This window comes from Salmo trutta, chromosome 14 (assembly GCF_901001165.1).
Source record: "Salmo trutta chromosome 14, fSalTru1.1, whole genome shotgun sequence".
Classification (NCBI taxonomy): Eukaryota; Metazoa; Chordata; class Actinopteri; order Salmoniformes; family Salmonidae; genus Salmo; species Salmo trutta.
Genome location: NC_042970.1, coordinates 42,551,422 through 42,571,402, shown reverse-complemented (window position 1 = coordinate 42,571,402; position 19,981 = coordinate 42,551,422). Strand labels below are relative to the sequence as shown.

At 42.3% G+C, this 19,981-nt stretch overlaps 1 protein-coding gene across 11 annotated transcripts in view; it reads left to right on the top strand.

Annotated features, from left to right (window-relative positions):
• Positions 1–19,171, top strand: part of nfasca (neurofascin homolog (chicken) a) — a 143,617-nt gene extending 124,446 nt beyond the window's left edge. For 10 of the 11 annotated variants that reach the window (XM_029775930.1, XM_029775933.1, XM_029775936.1 and 7 more), the window contains 3 exons: positions 1,684–1,815; positions 2,302–2,371; positions 15,063–19,171. In XM_029775930.1, the coding sequence (XP_029631790.1) occupies positions 1,684–1,815; positions 2,302–2,371; positions 15,063–15,291 (431 nt within the window). In that variant the 3' untranslated portion in view covers positions 15,292–19,171. Of the gene's footprint in view, positions 1–1,683; positions 1,816–2,301; positions 2,372–2,838; positions 3,086–15,062 lie in introns of those variants that run through there. The other variant, XM_029775938.1, reaches the window with a different exon arrangement.
• Positions 19,172–19,981: the final 810 nt, after the last annotated feature.

Below are 19,981 nucleotides of genomic sequence, written 5' to 3'. Positions count from 1 at the left end.
GAAGGTAGAGATAACAATACATCACGCAAAGCAGCCACAACTGTCAGTCAGAGTGCCCATAATTGAGTCTTTGAATGAAGAGATTGAGATAAAACTGTCCAGTTTTAGTGTTTGTTGCAGCTTGTTCCAGTCGCTAGATGCAGTGAACTGAAAAAACAAGCAACCCAGGGATGTGTGTGCTTTGGGGACCTTTAACAGAATGTGACTGGCAGTGTTGAATGTGGAGGATGGGGCTGCAGTAGATATCTCAGATAGGGGGGAGTGAGGCCTAAGAGGGTTTTCTAAATAAGCATCAACCAGTGGGTCTTGCGACAAGTAATGAGAGATGACCAGTTTATAGAGGATTATAGAGTGCAGTGATGTGTCCTATAAGGAGCATTGGTGGCAAATCTGATGGCCAAATGGTAAAGAACATCTAGCCGCTCGAGAGCACCCTTACCTACCAATCTATAAATTATTTATCCCTAATTTAGCATGGGAAGGATGGTTATTTAAATCAGAGTTAGTTTGGCAGTTGGGGTGAAAGAGGAGCGATTATGATAGAGGAAACCAAGTCTAGATTTAACATTAGCCTGCAGCTTTGATATGTGCTAAGAGAAGGACAGTGTACCGTCTAGCCATACTCCCAAGTACTTGTATGAGGTGACTATCTCAAGCTCTAAACCCTCCTAGGTAGTAATCACACCCGTGGGGAGAGGGGCATTCTTCTTACCAAACCACATGACCTTTGTTTTGGCGGTGTTCAGAACAAGGTTAAGGGCAGAGAAAGCTTGTTGGACACTAAGAAAGATTTGTTGTAGAGCGTTTAACACAAAATCCGGGGAGGGGCCAGCTGAGTATAAAACTGTATCATCTGCATATAAATGGATGAAAGAGCTTCCTACTGCCTGACCTATGTTGTTGATGTAAACTGAGAAGAGAGTGGGGCCTAGGATCGAGCCTTGGGGTACTCCCTTGTTGACAGGCAGTGGCTGAGACAGCAGATGTTCTGACTTTATACACTGCAATCTTTCAGAGAGAGGTAGTTAGCAAATCAGGTCAAAGACCCCTCAGTGTCTTTGGAGTTGGTCTTTTACCAATAGGGCTAACTTCTGTATACCAGCCCTACCTTGTCACAACACAACTGATTGGCTCAAATGCATGAATTTACTTTTAACAAGGCTCACCTGTTAATTGAAATGCATTCCAGGTGACTACCTCATGAAGCTGTTTGAGAGAATTCCAAGAGTGTGAAAAGCTGTCATCAAGGAAAAGGGTGGCTACTTTGAAGAATCTCAAATATAAAATATATGTTGTTTAAAACTGTTTTGGTTACTACGTGATTCCATATGTGTTGTTTCATATGTGTTATTTCATAGTTTTGATGTCTTCACTATTATTCTACAATGTAAAAATAAAGAAAAACCATTGAATGAGTAGTGGGATTCCGTTCAGAGTAATAGCTCTGCGTTGAGGGAATAATGGAATATTGTGATGATGGTTTTGGGTTGTCATACTTTGTGTGGTTACTGTATCTTGATTTGAAAAGTCTTGGATGAGGACAGATGGTCGGACGTATTGCCAGTGACTCATCTGGGGCACAACAGACTCTTATTATTTTTCTCCCTCTCTCTGTGTGTCTCATCTCTCCCTCCTGTGTGTGTGCGTGTGTATGTGCGTGTCAATGTGTTTGCCTGCTGACAGCCTACAGTAAAGATCAGGTGGACATTGCTACCCAGGGCTGGTTCATCGGGCTGATGTGTGCAATTGCTCTCATCATCCTCATCCTCCTCATCGTCTGCTTCATCAAGAGGAGTCGAGGAGGCAAATACCCAGGTAAGAGTTAACAGAAGGGAGTTAAATACCCAGGTAAGGGTTAACCGAAGGGAGTTAAATACCCAGGTAAGGGTTAACAGAAGGGAGTTAAATACCCAGGTAAGGGTTAACGGAAGGGAGTTAAATACCCAAGTAAGGGTTTACAGAAGGGAGTTAAATACCCAGCTAAGGATTAACAGAAGGGAGTTAAATACTCAGGTAAGGGTTAACAGAAGGGAGTTAAATACCCAGGTAAGGGTTAACAGAAGGGAGTTAAATACCCAGGTAAGGGTTAACAGAATGGAGTTAAATACCCAGGTAAGGTAATGATGTGGGGTGGGAGTGGGTCAAGTTCCAATGTAAGAGTTTACAGGTCAAACATAAATGTAAACGTAATGGGTTATTCAATTACGGAGAACAGCACCCATGTAAATTCCAAATCCTTGGTGGAGCTTTGAATACATGTTCAGTAATCATGTGTGTCTTTTTGGCTTGATCTATCTTCAGTGCGAGAAAAAAAAGATCTCCCTCTGGACGCAGTGGATCAGAAAGGAGAGGACGGATCATTTGACTACCAGTAAGTATTTTTCCTGAATATGAATATTTCTCATATGTTTGTGGAACTATGTATTATATGGCCCAATGTTCCCCTGGGAGGTTAAATATGTGTTTCACCAATCAGTGACCGATTCATCTATGCAGATTATCTATTGTAACAATGTGTAGTAAATAGAGCTAGGTATGACTGAGTCACGCAGGCTTATATAGAGGGGGATTTAGTAGGCTTTTGTCTGGTTGGTTTACTTATGTATGTGTATACTAGTCATCATGATTATGATGTATGGTGTTCAGGCTTAGGATCCTGCGTAGTAGTGTTTATCTGTATGTACTGTATTTAGATATCAGGAATGAGGGACAGGGACTCTTAGGTCTTGTAATCCTGGTGAATGTTATGACAGGAGTTAGTATGTGTTAGGTCTAGCAATGCATGTGTTCAGTAGTATATATATTTGTTGGTGAGTGATTGTCTTTTGCTCATTACAGGTCCCACTGATCTGTCTCCACTCATTTTTCTCTGTGGGGAATGAGACTCTCTCTGTCCACCTTTACTGATTAATTAACCCTCTAACTTAACCGTCAAGTCAGCTTACTCACTCTAATCATCCTGATCCTACTTTATTGAAATGGTGCTAAAACCCATGTCCTAAGTTACACAGGCAGGCAGAGGGTATGTACACACTTAAATGTGTAGCTACTGTTTGCCACCTACAGGGAGGGAAAAAAGTATTTGATCCCCTGCTGATTTTGTACATTTGCCCACTGACAAAGAAATGATCAGACTATAATTTTAATGGTAGGTTTATTCAAACAGTGAGAGACAGAATAACAACCAAAAAATCCAGAAAAATGCATGTCAAAAATGTTATAAAATGATTTGCATTTTAATGAGGGAAATATGTATTTGACCCCTCTGCAAAACATGACTTAGTACTTGGTGGCAAAACCCTTGTTGGCAATCACAGAGGTCAGACGTTTCTTGTAGTTGGCCACCAGGTTTGCACACATCTCAGGAGGGATTTTGTCCCACTCCTCTTTGCAGATCTTCTCCAAGTCATTAAGGTTTCGAGGCTGACGTTTGGCAACTCGAACCTTCAGCTCCCTCCACAGATTTACTATGGGATTAAGGTCTGGAGAATGGCTAGGCCACTCCAGGACCTTAATGTGCTTCTTCTTGAGCCACTCCTTTGTTGCCTTGGCCGTGTTTTTTGGGTTATTGTCATGCTGGAATACCCATCCACGACCCATTTTCAATGCCCTGGCTGAGGGAAGGAGGTTCTCACCCAAGATTTGACGGTACATGGCCCCATCCATCGTCCCTTTGATGCGGTGAAGTTGTCCTGTCCCCTTAGCAGAAAAATACCCCCAAAGCATAATGTTTCCATCTCCATGTTTGACGGTGGGGATGGTGTTCTTGGGTTCATCCTCCTCCTCCTCCAAACACTGCGAGTTGAGTTTATGCCAAAGAGCTCCATTTTGGTCGCATCTGACCACAACACTTTCACCCAGTTGTCCTCTGAATCATTCAGATGTTCATTGGCAAACTTCAGACGGGCATGTATATGTGGTTTGTTGAGCAGGGGAAACTTGCGCTGCAGGATTTCAGTCCTTCACGGCGTAGTGTGTTACTAATTGTTTTCTTGGTGACTATGGTCCCAGCTGCCTTGAGATCATTGACAAGATCCTTCCGTGTAGTTCTGGGCTGATTCCTCACCGTTCTCATGATCATTGCAACTCCACGAGGTGAGATCTTGCATGGAGCCCCAGGCCGAGGGAGATTGACAGGTCTTTTGTGTTTCTTCCATTTGCGAATAATCGCACCAACTGTTGTCACCTTCTCACCAAGCTGTTTGGCGATGGTCTTGTAGCCCATTCCAGCCTTGTGTAGGTCTACAATCTTGTCTCTGACATCCTTGGAGAACTCTTTGGTCTTGGCCATGGTGGAGAGTTTGGAATCTGATTGATTGATTGCTTCTGTGGACAGGTGTCTTTTATACAGGTAACAAGCTGAGATTAGGAGCACTCCCTTTAAGAGTGTGCTCCTAATCTCAGCTCGTTACCTGTATAAAAGACACCTGGGAGCCAGAAATCTTTCTGATTGAGAGGTGGTCAAATACTTATTTCCCTCATTAAAATACAAACCAATTTATTAAATTTTTGACATGTGTTTTTCTGGATTTTTTTGGTTGTTATTCTGTCTCTCGCTGTTCAAATAAACCTACCATTAAAATTATAGACTGATAATTTCTTTGTCAGTGGGCAAACGTACAAAATCAGCAGGGGATCAAATACTTTTTTCCCTCACTGTAAATCCATAACTAAAGTACATAGAGAAGCATCCATACACAGCCTGTCTGGTGTGTATTGTTGTGGTGGTAACACAAAAAACTTTTGGCCTTTGGTTTCTAAGGTAGCAATGTCCTCTCACATGACCAAAGCTAATTCCTGGGTAGAGGTACCTTCTCAGGTGACCCTCATCCACTGTTGCCATGGTGATGATCATATTACCACTGACAGTGTCTTAAGATCTTCAGAAGGAGAGGAAGTGCCCCTGTACTCAACCCCCAGTAACACCACACAACCTGTAACCCAAACCCCTAACTGTTCTTATGAATCTGAAATGGAACATGGCACCTTAATTTACCCAAGCTTTGGGGGAACCTTCTACCTAGACCAGTTACAATGGTTTAGTCAGGTATATTTACAGTAATTTGAAGAGATTTTATTCGTTTTGCTTTTAGAAAGCATTACGAGCAATAACAATTATATATATATATATATATATATATATATATATATATATATATATATATATATATTCACATACACTGGATAGGTGCAGTGAATTGTGTCGTTTTATAGGGTCAGCCATAGTAGTACGGCGCCCAAGGAGCAAATAATTGTTAAGTGCCTTGCTCAAGGACATATCGCCATATTTTTCATCTTGACATCTCGGGTATTCAAACTAGCAACCTTTCGGTTACTTGCCCAATGCTCTAAACGCTAGGCTGCCTGCCGCCCAGAAAACAAGCATTACAAGCGTTACACCATAAAAAATGTATGAAATCATTTGAACAGTGTTGTTGTAGGTGTTTATTCTACTTGACAACAAAGTGCTGTGGTTTTAAAGTGTTAAGTGTTTTTAAAAGCACTTGGATGTGCAGTGTGATGTTCAAAGGCGATATCAACCATTATCACTTGTGTGTGAGCAGTGCTCTACTGTAATGTTTATACAAGTGTGTGAGGCATGTCGACAATGGAAAACCAAAGCAAGTCCCTGCTCTCGCCTCTAATCAATGTTTATTAATATTACCCTCTTTCCTGCAGCGAAGGTCATCGCTAAGCTCACACAGTGACACACACTCAATAGCACTGGCACTAATCCCTTTGTCTACATAACTCCCACGTTGTGTTAGTGTATGTGTACGTGCATGTTTGGGCGTCTGTGTGTGTGTGTGTGTGTGTGTGTGTGTGTGTGTGTGTGTGTGTGTGTGTGTGTGTGTGCGTTTGTGTATAAGCACGTGTGTGTGTGTGTGTGTGTGTGTGTGTGTGTGTGTGTGTGTGTGTGTGTGTGTGTGTGTGTGTGTGTGTGTGTGTGGCGTGTACGTGTGTGTGTAGTCTCTGGCTCTCATACGCTTGTGTGTCACCTGGAGGATGTCTCCTTCCTCCCTTCCCTCTCTCTTGCTCTCTACTCTCTCTCCTATCTTCACGTCTCTTCCCTCTCTTCTCCACGCTGAAATGGTCATCTGTCCCTGACAGGAACGAAAATGAGAACGAAAACGAGAACAGGTACTTTGGTTTTGGCACGGCATCCTCCTCCCGGCCTGCGCATGTCTGGGGCAGATACTCCCCTCCAGACTGGGGGGGGGGGCTGCCTGCGGGTTTGGGGGTGAGATTGGGGAGTTCGGGGTAAAAGTGGGGTTGCGGAAGTGAGGCAATAACTGTGACGTTAGATCATGGTCTATGACCAACTTCACCCTCCTCCCTTTGCACTACTGTTCATGGGGTGGAAGGGGAAAGTGAGAGATGGGTGGTGGAGGTCGACACAGTACACCAGCCAATTTAGATATCTCAGTTCCCGGGGTGTCAAACATGTGACCAGGGCACAGCTGAGACTCTCCGGGTAGTGTGAATACACAGAGAGAAGTGAGAAGTGTTGTTTCTACACAGCTGAGACTCTCCGGGTAGTGTGAATACACAGAGAGAAGTGAGAAGTGTTGTTTCTACACAGCTAGACCTTCCGGCAATGGACTTCAGAAATATGTAGCTAAGCTGTAGCTAATTAACAAAAGCTTCTATAATCGGTCCCTGACTCTTTGGGTATATAGTCTACTTCCATAAAATTAGGTCAACTTTCCCTTCAAGGCAGGTTAGTGAATAGGACAATCTCACTTCAGGGCTAAACCATGTTATGCATCACCAGACTACCTTGGCCTAACCTTAAGGCTAAGATCATCTATTGCCCTGGGTATCCATGGCCTGTCCATGGCTGTTCCACACCTGCTACCTCACAAACAGAACAACAGCCATTACAATAGGCAAAATGACTTAAGCCCAGGGCTGTTCTGGACATTTTCAATACAGGCCTCTGGTGGAGAGTTGTCTTGGCAGGGACCAGATCCATCCATGGGTTGTTCAGGGTTAAGAGCAGCAAGTGTTCAATATGGGGCAAGTGAGGCTAATCATAGCTGTGGTTTAAGCACCGCCTCAGGCTCATGACATTCAAGTGAGAAAAGCGTATTAGTGTTCAGGACTCCGCTGAAGTGCGCAGACACTGAGCCAAGGCTCCGTACTGTGAAAGCCTCTTCTTATTATCAGTCTGCAGGATATCACAGTGTTGGAAAAGCAGATTTCGGAGTACCACAGGCCTCACTTTAGATCCACAGCTGAAGAGTCACTCATCTAAATATGCTCTGAAAGTGTCAATTTAATCAGGTAATAAAGTGTCAGGTAAATCGAGGTAATTTGCAAATGAGAGAGAGAGAGTGAAGGAGACCTAGAGCGAGAGAGAGAATATGCAGGGTTTTCTTATCTCTCCCTAGAGAGCCGTCAAGTGCTTCATGGATCAGGTAGGTGATGTGGTGATCCTGAAACTGATCGTGAACACTGAGAAGTCCTGAACCCTTTGTCTCTGTCGAGGCTTTGATCGTGTTTTCCTACCCTTAAGGTTAATTGCTTTGTTTTTCTTCCAACAGCTGACATTTCAAAAGGCAGCAACCACCAGGTGCAGAGGTGAAGGCTGAGGACGGAAATCAATTTGGGCTGAAGTGAGAGGGAGGGAGGGAGGGAGGGAGGGAGGGAGGGAAGAAGGTGTAGGGTAGAATCTGATGGAGAGAGGGTTTAGGGAGGGAGGTTGGAAGGTCTTCCGTTGGAGTTTGACACCCTTGAGGAACCAATTTGGGGAATAAGCAGCAGAGAACCTTCGCAACATGTGAAAATATAAGCCTTTGTATGCAGATAAAATATCAACACGTACAACACTATTTCCTTCCTACATGCTGACATTCACCGCTGCTCACGTCCAATAAACAAATGTTTATTCTGTCCCGTTTCGGTTGAGTCGACCTCGGCCTTCAAAAGGGTCAAACTGACAGATATGTCGATAAAATAAACATGCAGGAGTAAACTTAGTATGTTCTGGCCCACATGAAAAAATTCTACAGTGTACTATAGAATACTACAGTACTTACTATAGTAAACTGTAGTATACTGTATAATACTATACTACACACTGTAGTATCCATTAAACATGTGTAGTGCTTACTATAGAGAAACACTGTAATAAATACTAAAGTTATGTCCGTAAAAACACTACAGTCCGCAAAAACAGTTCACTTTTAAATTATTGTAAAAACAACAGTATTGAATTTGCCTATACCTTGCCCATTCCCCTCCCCATATCGCAATTTGTGCCACCCATAAGTGAGAAATCTACACGCCAAGTGTCAACCATATATTGTTTTCCCACAGGTTATGGAAAATGTGCTCTTTTATTATTTCTCCAATAGGTTTCCTGAAGGAGAAAACCTCCACTTCTATGTCAAAAACTATAGTAAATATTACAGTAATGTCTGCAAAAACACTACAGTAAATACTACAGTATACAACAGTCTGCAAAAACACTACAGTAAACACTACAGTATACTGTAGTACAGTCCACAAAAACACTACAGTAAATACTACAGTAAACTACAATCTGCAAAAACACTACATTAATTACTATAGTATATACAGTTTTGTTTTAATACACTATTTATACTATAGTTAACTGAACATATTACAGTATAATACAGTATGATACATTATACTACAGTAAATATGACAGTATAAGACAGTATTCACTGTAGTATTTTTGCAGACTTTAGCAAAAACACTACAATGAATACTATAGTATTTATACCATATTATAAACTGCGGGTTCAAGCCCTGAATGCTGATTGGCTGAAAGCCGTGGTATAGTACTGGTATGACAAAACATTTATTGTTACTGCTCTAATTACGTTGGTAACCAGTTTGTAATAGCAATAAGGCACCTCGGGGGTTTGTGGTATATGGCCAATATTCCACGGCTAAGCACTGTATCCAGGCACTCCGCACTGCGTCGTGCGTAAGAACAGCCCTTAGCCGTGGTATATTGGCCATATACCACAAACCCCCAAGGTGCCTTGTTGCTAAAATAGGCTATAGTATTTTTTCATGTGGGGGAGTAATTTTTGTAATTTATGATGTATAAACACTTTGACAGTTCTATCTCTCCATGTGCATGACTCTATGGCAATGGTGGTCCACCCTGCTTCTGGAACGCCGCAGTGTGCAAGCTTTTGTTCCAGCCCAGCTTTAACACACTTGATTTAACGTTTGTACATTGAAGACTGGTTGATTGTTTGAATCGGGATGTTAAAGCTGGGCTGGAACAAAAGCCTGCACCTTCTGCAGCTCTTCAGGATCAGGTCTGGCCCTCCCTGGTCTATGGTGTATCCAGTTTGACTTTCTGTGGTACTACAGACTCAGCTGTTAGGGCCTTCATTTGCCAATTGCTAAACCCACAGATGTGTTCCTTGATGTAGTTCTGGTCCCGTGTGTTACTTGCGGCTTGAGACGGCTTCAACGGCCTCCATCTGTCCATTCATTCCTCCATAGAGAGCATTTTCTTCAGTTGAAGAAGGTTCAAGCCCCACGTAACACCGTGGACCAGAGCTAGCCTTGATGCACCTCATGACCAGATAGATAGAGATCCCATTTTCCTTTGGCTATGTAAAACCTAATTCTAGGGCTTTTTGTTCGGTATCCTATGATTATTGTTGCTTCATCTGTGTTTTTGTTTGTTTGATGTCATAGTACATTAGTAGTATGGGGCAACTATGTATTGGCACCCAAATGTTTTTGACCCACTAGTAAATGTGATTTTAGGTCTATATCACTCAGGTATGTTAGCAATTCCCCCCCCATTCAAGATCTCATTTAAGATCTCATTTTTAGTCTGTGTGTTTATTCAGTATGTTTGTCTGTTCAGTGTGTTTTTAGCCATCTCTGTTTTTTGTTCTTCCTCACCTTACGTCTTTTTCCTTTGTCTTTCTGTTTTGGTTTCTGTTCCCATTGGGTCAAATCAAGTTGTTCCTTCAAAAGGTATGGAAGGAGTAGAAGTCTGTTCTGCACAGTGCACACCACAACCAGAATAACCCTGAAGTAATATGCATTATTTACTTTGAGATCGCTCAGACTTCTTGCATTGGATTTTAATCGATTAATATCTAATCACACACTAATCACAACCTGTTGAATTGACTAAACATTGACCATTCTGTTTTCAATTGAATGAAAGTCGTAGCTCAAACATATTCTCACTAAGGCTTAACCAACTAAAACCCTCATTTAATTTCAAAGATATTGTTGATTCCAGTCATGTCGAAGTAAGTGGAGGTGGAAAGTAACGAACTGATGTTGACATTTACGCAATTGATTTCTCTAGTCCAATTGATATGTTAATTGAGCTGGGTAATATTCTTTTTGATAGAAAAATGCTCAAATAACAAAGATTAAACAGTTTGTTTTGAAAGTAGTTTCAGACACTGCAGCTTATTTCAGTAGAATAAAGTATTCCCAGTTACTTTTTCCACCTTTGCTCCTTTCTTAAAAAAGAATCTAATCAGATAATTGAATCATTCTACACCCTCTCATTGTAAAGAGGTTTAAAGTCGAAGAACGCTTGGTCTTTTATACCTCCTCTAAACCTTCTGGCTCACTAATATTGCTTGAGCGATAAGGTCAACACACGAAAGCTGGGAAACCCGCGACTTGAGCCAGGTTTTTTTTTATGACTTTGCCACTCTAGTAGATTTATTCAATTATATAATGTGGAGATGTCCTCATAATTTAGCTGTAATACTCCACTCTTGAGTGGATTTAGAACTATGGACAATAGTTTCGTATTTGCCAGCTGCTATGCTTCTCACCTTATGGTTCGATAAATCTTAGTGAGTTTGAGGGTTGTGAAAATCTAATAAGTTAATTTCTCCATCTGCTCAGCTCTACTAAAAATCAAGGTTGTCATTGACCATGCCTGCATAAGGCCAATGTCTACATACACTATTGTATGTATGAGAGTGAGTTCTAACACTCCTGATAAATCCGTCTCTCAGTATATTAATCGATTAAAACGTAAAAAAACATCTCCCGTGCAGTTATCCAGTTTCTTCTCATCTATTTCACTCTCTCTCTATTTTCTGGTCTACTTATCTTCTCTAGACTCTCACATGTATGATAAGATGGCGGCGCTGAGGACGGCGAGTCTTGCCGGTTCCTGCTTGACATTGCTTTTTGTATTGCTTTTTCTGCGTTCACTGTTACTTTGTTTGCTCAGAATGTTCGTGTAATATTCCTACGACCGACAAACACTTCTGGATCATGATCGGAAGCTACACACTTATCTCTCAGCCTCCCAGATCTGGAATAATACATTAGTTCCATAGTTCCCCGCACAGCGGGCTTACCTGACCGAAGGCAAAGCCAGTGATGAAGAAAAGGAAGGGAAGGGAGACTGAGCTAGGCTGAAAAGACAGGCTACATGGCCTCCTCTTCCTATACTAGAAAAAAAGGTGCTATCAAGAACCTAAAAGGGTTCTTCTGCTGTGCCCATAGGATAACTATTTGAAGAACCCTTTTTGGTTCCAGGTAGAACCCTTTTGGGTTCCATGTAGAGTCCTTTATACAGAGGGTTCTACATGGAACCCAAAAGGGTTCTGCCTGGAACAAAAATGTGTTCTAGCTGGAACCAAAAAGGGTTCTCCTTTGGGGACAGCCGAAGAACCCTTTTGGAACCCTTTTTGCTAAGAGTGTAGTATCCTGATGGCTAATGTCCAATCGCTGGAAAATAAACTTTGAGCTCAGAGCAAGGCTTCAATCGCAGAGGGACATCAGGGAATGCTGTGTCTTTGTTTTTACAGAGACATGGCTTACGTGAAACTCACTCGACTCTGCTATCCGACTTGATGGCGTTTCCATTTTCCGTATGGATCGTATGGCGGCTTCTGGTAAGAGTAGGGGAGGTGTATGCTTCCTCATCAACATTTCCTGGTGTAATGAAATTAAAAACGTCTCGAGCTCCTGTTCACCCGACCTGGAGTTCCTGATGCTAAAATGCCGACCCCAATCTATGTCGAGGGAATTCAAGTGTATTATTATCACAGCTGTGTACATACTGCCACAAGCAACCAGCAAGGTGGCACTCAGCGAACTGTACAATAACGTTAGCCTGCAAGAAGCCTCTCACCCGGAAGCTGTCTTTTTCGCGGGAGATTTTAACCAAGCAAATCTTTTAAAGAATATTCCAAAGTATCGCCAACATGTATCCTGCCTCACAAGAGGACCATGCTGGACCATCTGTACACAAACATCCATGACTCGTACAAAGCAATCCCCCGCCCCCACTTCAGCCAATAAGATCAGTCTCTGTGTTCCTACTCCAAGCCTACAAGCAGAAACTCAAGAGGGAGCCACCAACTCAGAGAATAGTGAAGAGCTGGACAGAGGAATGAAACTCAATGCTGCAGGACTGTTTTGAGAATACTGATTGGATTTTTGTTTTTATTCATCCACCCAGAACGTATCCATTAACATTGAGGAATATACATCGTCAGTCACAGGCTTCATAAAAAATTGTGTTGATGATGTTGTACACACAATACCAATCTGGACATAACCCAACCAAAAACCCTGGATGAACAGATAAATCCATACCATGCTGTGAGCCCGTACTGCAGCATTTAATGTCAGCAGAACGAACCACAATGACTCGGTGTGAAGTGTACAAGACAAGCAGGTATGAGCTCCACAAATCCATTCATTCGACAACTCAGACTTGCGACACGTGGCAAGGACTCCAGGCTATCACTGACTACAAAGGTAAATCCAGCGGATTGGTGCCAACCGAAGCCTCCCTCCAAGATGAGCTTAACATCTTCTATGCTCGCTTTAAGGCAGACAATACAGAGCCATCCAGGAAGTATCTCACTGCTCCGGATGACCAGGTGCTTTCGCTCTCCAAGGCTGATGTGTGGAAAGATCTCAAGAGGGAATATTCACAAAGTCACCAGCCAAATGGCATCCCTGACTGCATCATCAGAGTGTGGCTGACCAACCTTGTGGGCGTCTTCACGGACATCTTCAACCTGTCCCTATCCCAGGATGTAGTCCCCACTTGCTTCAAGGAGACCACCATCGTTCCAATGCTCAATAGTTCACATGCCCAAATGACTATCGCCCCGTCGCACTCACCCTTGTCATCATTTAGGGCTTCTAGAGGCTGGTCATGGCCCATATCATGGCCAGCATGACGGGTACACTGGACCCACTCCAATATCCCTGACGCTCCAACAGATCCACGGAAGATGCCATTTCCATCGCTATTCACACGGCCCTTGCACATCTTGACAAGAGGAACACTTATGTGAGAATGCTGTTCATTGACTACAGTTCACCATTCAACACAATTGTTCCCTCCAAGCTCCTCACCAAGCTTAGAGCCCTGGGTCTGGACACTACCCTCTGCAACTGGATCCTGGACTTCCTGACGGGCAGACCACAGGCTGTGAGGATTGGCAACAACCTCCTCCACACTGATAACCAACATCAACCAGTCAGCCTATAGGGAGGAGGTAAGTGAACTGGCACATCCCCTGATCCACATCAACAGGACTGCAGAAGAGAGAGTCAGTAGTTTTAAATTCCTCTGGGTCCACGTCACCGATTACTTGATATGAACCAACAATACCACCACTCTTGTCAAGAGGGCACAACAGTGCCTCTACTTCCTAAGGCGTCTGAAGTAATTCGGCATGCCACCCCGGGTCCTCTCCAAATACACCATCGAGAGCGTCCTTACCAGTTTCATCACGGCCTGGTACAGGAATTGCTCCGTCCACGACCGAAAGGCCCTCCAGTGTGTGGTGAAGATGGCCCAGTACATCACTGAGACAGTTTCTATCTACAATCCATCAGACTGCTGAACACCTGACCTGGACTGAACACCTGCTGTGATTCTCTGCACCTTAGTACACATGCACTCACTCACTCACGCACACACAGACACACACACACACACACACACACATGCACACACACACACATCACAACTGTTGCTACCAGACTCGAATTTACTATTGTTGATACTGTTTGGTCTGGTTGCCTTGGTAATTCTTCGTTGATGACCTGTGTGCTCAGTTGATTTGGTGAGTGCATGGAGCATGCTCAGAGCCATGACTTCAGGTAATCTCTGTCAGATTATATTCCGACGTAGTTTGTCTACTAACTGGCCATCCTTGACACAGTACCACACCAGCAAATCACCAAAGAAAATGTCAAAACAGTCTGGTTTGTAGATCGATCCTTTCTACAGCCAAGATAAATATTCAACACCTCCAAATATGATGGAAAGACTGTTGAAGAGCTAAACTTGCATACTTTTCTCTTCCCACTGCTCTGGTAATGCCTTTCTGCTGTTTGCTATCTGCCCGTTGTGAGAGTCTAGAGAGCTAATGTTGGTTGATAGCACCAGTGTCCCTCTGCATGACAGTTCTCTCTCCCTACTGCGGAGGTAGAAGACATAGGGACATGTTCTGAACTGAGATAGGCTCACCTACTCTAATTTGAGCTTTCACACAAATTGTCTAATCCCTGCAACACTCTGCTTTGTGTGTGAGCTTGAGGTTAATGCACAGATCTCACATCAGAACATAGTCCAGACTGAGTGGCATGTGTATGTATGAGAATGTGTTGGTTTGAGCATTTAAGGGCAACATACAGCTTCCCCAATGACTCAGCGGTGCTGTAGCAGTTATTGTAGACTACAGTATTTATTTCAGCAAGCTTATATTATTGCACTCTGGTTGACAACTGCCAGTGTTTTTATATCATAGCTAAAGGCAAGTATCGATGTTGTTCCAAAATTGTTTTTTTGAAAGTGATTGTGTTCCAGTGTGAACTGAATGACCTCAGCTTCAGTCTGTGATGATCTGTAAGAGAAAGGACTGCGGAAAACTACAGTCAACACTTCTCTTGTATACAGTTGTTCCCTTCCCCAGTTCTCCTCTGACCCCTGAACCCTATTCTCTCTCCCCCTTAACCTTTGGGACGGTAAGGACTCACTTGCGGTGTTGACCGTGTCGATGACATCACAGGCGGAGTCTAACCTTTGACCTTTTTACCCTTTGTAGCAGCGACGAGGACAACAAGCCTCTGCAGGGCAGCCAGAACTCTCTGGACGGCGGGGTGAAGGAGAGTGACGACAGCCTGGTAGACTACGGCGAGGGAGGGGATGGCCAGTTCAACGAGGACGGCTCCTTCATTGGCCAGTACACAGTCAAGAAGGACAAGGACGAAACAGAGGGCAACGAAAGCTCTGAGGCCACCTCACCCGTTAACGCCATCTACTCGCTGGCATAACCCCCCCCGCCCGCCTCGGCCTGGGGATCTGAGGAGCTCCCCCTAGCGGTCGGAGGGTACTATTACCACCACTACTACTACCACACACACACACACACACACAAACACAGATATGAAAATGAATATATATATATGAATCTATGAAAACACGCATACACACGTAAACACACAGCGCCTGCCTGGAGACTGTTTGGCCTCTTTCAGCGGACGGAGAAACCATTCCTCTGAGAAATAAGGGGGTGCGAATGGAATGGAATGGAATGGAAGCTATCATATACAGTGAGCCAAGCCTTTATTGTCAGCTCCAGAAAATTTGCTTGCCGAGGCAAAGTTTGGGAATCTTGAACAGTACCAGTTTCTCTATGCTCCTCCTCCTCCTGCCCATCACACAGACTTTAGTGTGCCTAAAGGGCTGGCCTCAAGTATAGAGGACTAAGAGGCAACGCAGAGGTTTTCAAGCATTTTGTGTGGCACTAGAGCTTTTTTGTTTTCAACGTCCTCAGCTTTTCCCGCAACCCCCCTCTTCCTCCCACACATATCACGCCCCCTGTGTCTTTACCCAGCATTCCTAAGGAAGGAGACACAGACGCTCCTCCTGTGAACATATCAGCTACGGACCACCAACATAGCAGGATGTCAGCAGATATGTTTATCATATTGATATTTCCGCAAAGAGAGATAATTCTGGTACAATAGACGAGTCATTAGAATATATTAATGCTGTAAACACTGCTAGCTCACCTTCTAGTGCGCTGCAAAACTATGCACTACCACCACCTCATGTTTTTGGGTAAAGTCTGGTTATGAATTCAAATATTTTTTTTTGTGTTGTTTCTCACAGGTTTAAAGAAGAATAACTTGCTTAATGAAATGGTATCGTTCCCTCCCCATCCCGCTGTGGTAAATGTACTTCTGTTTCACCTCCAAACTCAAGTCGTGTGGAGATATTCAAAATGGCCACAGCAATAGCAATGCCATTCCTGCCTCAAGCTTTGTTATAGTACAAGCCTATACTATGTCAGTTATAAATGACATTTGAAGAAAATATTTTTTTCAAGCATGGTAGTACTTTAGTGCAAGACACAAAGGAAAAGTAGCTTGGAGAGGAGGTTTGCTCTGCTTGGTAAACTGCTACAGACTGTCTGTCCATCTCTATGGCGAATGGTGCTGCAAGGAGGTGACTCACTTCTTGTTTACTTCCTGTTTAGCATGGCTGTGATCATTAGGCTAGGCTTGATCGGCACCTCTTTTGTCTGCTTCTTTTACAACTGATCTCGTTATGGGACAGGCAGAATCTGTAGAGGCATGTCTTCACCTTCAAACCTCTGGAAATTATTTGAAAACATAATTGACTCTTGAAGTCAAAATGAAACGAAATACTGCTACAAAACATATTTCATGTCTTTGAATATAGGATACAGATAACTCTGTGAAGGTAATGAACGTCCCTGCAGATTCCATCTGGCCCTAGTCATCATTGTCATGCAAAGCCAGTATGTCAAGGAAGTGTGAAGAAGTTAGAGCGCATCGATACTAATACATTGGTGGACCGCCATTTTACCATTTGATCCTTTCAATAGTAGAACTCATTCATGAGTCTTCCTTGATGTTTCACCTCTTGAAGCGGTAGAAAGCTCAGAACCCACTTTTACAACTTATTACAACAGCATTACTAAAGTCTTTCACGTTAAATCAAATAGATCTTAGCTAACAAATTGCAATTAGCTAACAGAGGTCACATTGTATTTCAGATAACTATTTTATATTTTAATTTATTACATTATGTCGATAGTGTTAATTCATATAATAGTAATTCATTTATTAATTGTTGAAAAAACATTTTTGACCAACTGAATTAATGGTATCACATCAGAACCCACTCTGAAAGCCACGATAAAGAACTTAACGGGATTTGTTATTGTACATAAGAAAAGGAAAATCTGCTGTATGACACATCTTTTGTTGCTATGGGTATTTTTCTGTAAACTAACAACATTGACTGTCACCATTAAAGACGTGTTGATCTATTCATTGTGATGCTCTTCATGTTGAGTATTCATGTTTGTATTACTGTTATTATTCCATGTTGGTATTAGAATTTATTTAATATAACTTTAACTTAACACAGAAATGTAACGTTGCTTATTTGTTTGACATACTGTAACTGTGCGTACATTTAAGTCCTGAAACAATATGTCTTTGTAAATATCTATCAGAAAAACTGCTTTATGAGTAAAGAAATAGTCACAAATCTGTATCCACCAAGCAAATGTACCTGGTGCATCCCAAGAATGATGTCATGTGGACCTTTGCAATGTAGCTTTGATTATGATTGGGACTCAAAATTACTCAATTGATGTTGTCCCTAAGAACTTGCTTTGAAATTGTAATATATGGCTTGTGACTTGTCTATCGGTCCGTCACTTTTCTGATCATCACTAATTCAAAAGAAACAGTTGAGAATAAACACTATGTTGTGGAACAGGTATACAGTAGTCAGCCACTTTATGGTGTAAATAAAAAGTGCAAATGAAATGTGTTGTTGTAGCATACTGCACACACCTGTTCAATAGGTATGGAGAAAAAAAGCATTTGCTGAGGTAACGGATAGCCAATTTTCCCCTAATTTGTTTGTTTTTGTATTGTCGTCTCTTAATAAGGCAACCCCAGACTTTCTCAAGGCTGCACAGACTCATTCTCCCATCATGCCATTCACCTAACATGCCTGCTGCTCCACTCCTCCTGGTGACAGCACAGTGGCTGGTGGCCATTTTGAAAGGGACAGATTTGGTTGTGTGCTTCACTTCTTTAAAGAGATGTCTTGTGTTCTGCCTTCCTCCTCATCTTAGACTTAAAAAAATTTGAATATACTGTATGGCCATCAACATCCTCTGTGAATGGGTCCTCTTTAAACCTTCTTTCTCCAGTATGTCAAAGCAAGTTTTGACCCATTTGATTTTCATGTTGTTTCTTTGTGGTAAAGTTCACCGTGACCACTGGGTAGTGACTACATTAGCCTACCATGCACAGACACCTGACCACTATAAACATGAGGACACAGGAGGCCAGGAGTGCTGGCAGAGACACAATACAGTGCCTTTCCTGTTGCTATATGCTCTCCTCAACAAGACAAAGTGCACAGAGAAACAGTCCAATCACAAACCTCCAACAACCCTTAAAAACGACTGAATCACAGAATGTTCGATGACGGATTTAGCCTTGATCTCACCGTTGTTTGAGTTCTGTATAAGCCCTTTCCCCTGACAGCCTTTCTACTTTCCCTGTATGGATCCTTAAGGGGGAATTAGTGAACTGGCTAGAAAACAGAAAATATAATAATGCATATTTGCTGATACACAGTGCTTTCTTCTGTATTTTAATTTGTTTGTGCGCGTTTACTGGAGGTGCATAAGGAGTAGTGTTTTTTTATTCTGTTTGTAATGTGTGTATCATCGACACTACTCCTCCCTTACAATAGCAAATAAGTTTTAAACTATCAAGGGGTAACAAAAATGTAAAAGTATCAATGTGCATTTTCACAGCTTTGAGTTCACTTGATTTGAGATTCTGCAAAACTGCGATTTTATTCTTCAACGTGATGCCCCATAACAATTATAAAATTGGCGCATGTATTGTAATTGTTCATGTTCTTGTTATTTGAAATGATTTTAATTTCTGCATTTTACTTTTACAATTATAAGTGTATCAAAGCAGCTCGTCCGTCAAGCCTCTACACGCAAAAGAACAGCTTTTGTAAGGTACATCTAATCAACGGAGAAATGGCATATTAATATATTCACAATGTATGCGTGTATGATGAGATGTTGCAACTTCTGCTAGAGACGCCTTCTTTATAGTAAAGCTATCTCTTTTTCTCTAACCCCTGGCTATTGTCTTTATCTTCTACGGTTCTGTCCATGTCAACACTACTCATACTATTCAATCACTTCCCAGAGTCTGGAAACTTCAAAATCCAGAAAAGTAATATAAATGAATTTCTGAGTATATTTGTGCATCAGTCAATATGTTTTAGTACAAAAACTGTTTGAAATACTATACACATACAGGTGTACATTCTTGGAGCTTGATATAGTTTTTTTTATCAGTAGGTTTAGCATTAAAGTTTAAGCACTGCTGGACCCTGGCCCAGTCTAGTTTTAGCCCACCAAACAGCCCTACCATAAGTAACTTACTCATTTATCTTCTGATGTACCGTGAATGCAGTCTCCACTAACGAGGGAACATTACCTTTAAATTTCAATCACGCTGTAAAGCTGAACTTCTGCGATACGGATTGGCCTTTCCTCTCAAAGGCCTAAATGAAGTACTGTAGCTGCTAATTAGTCATTAATTCATCAGCAGTGTCATGAATTGGGCACTGTTAAGTACTATTAGACAGGTAAAAGAAAGTGGTATACTATGATCCACTGGGCCACAGTAGAACTGTTTGTAAGGACCATGTCACTACAGTGGAGCACAGAAGTTGTTCTACAGAGATTCTGAATAATAAAGAATTCGCTACACTGCTGAGACACTAAAATAGAAAGACACACACAGGGAGTCCCCTCACAGGGAAGCAGTCTAACATAGAAGTAAGTCCCCACACAGGGACGCAGTCTAACACAGAAGTCCCCACACAGGGAAGCAGTCTAACATAGAAGTCCCCTCACAGTGAAGCAGTCTAACATAG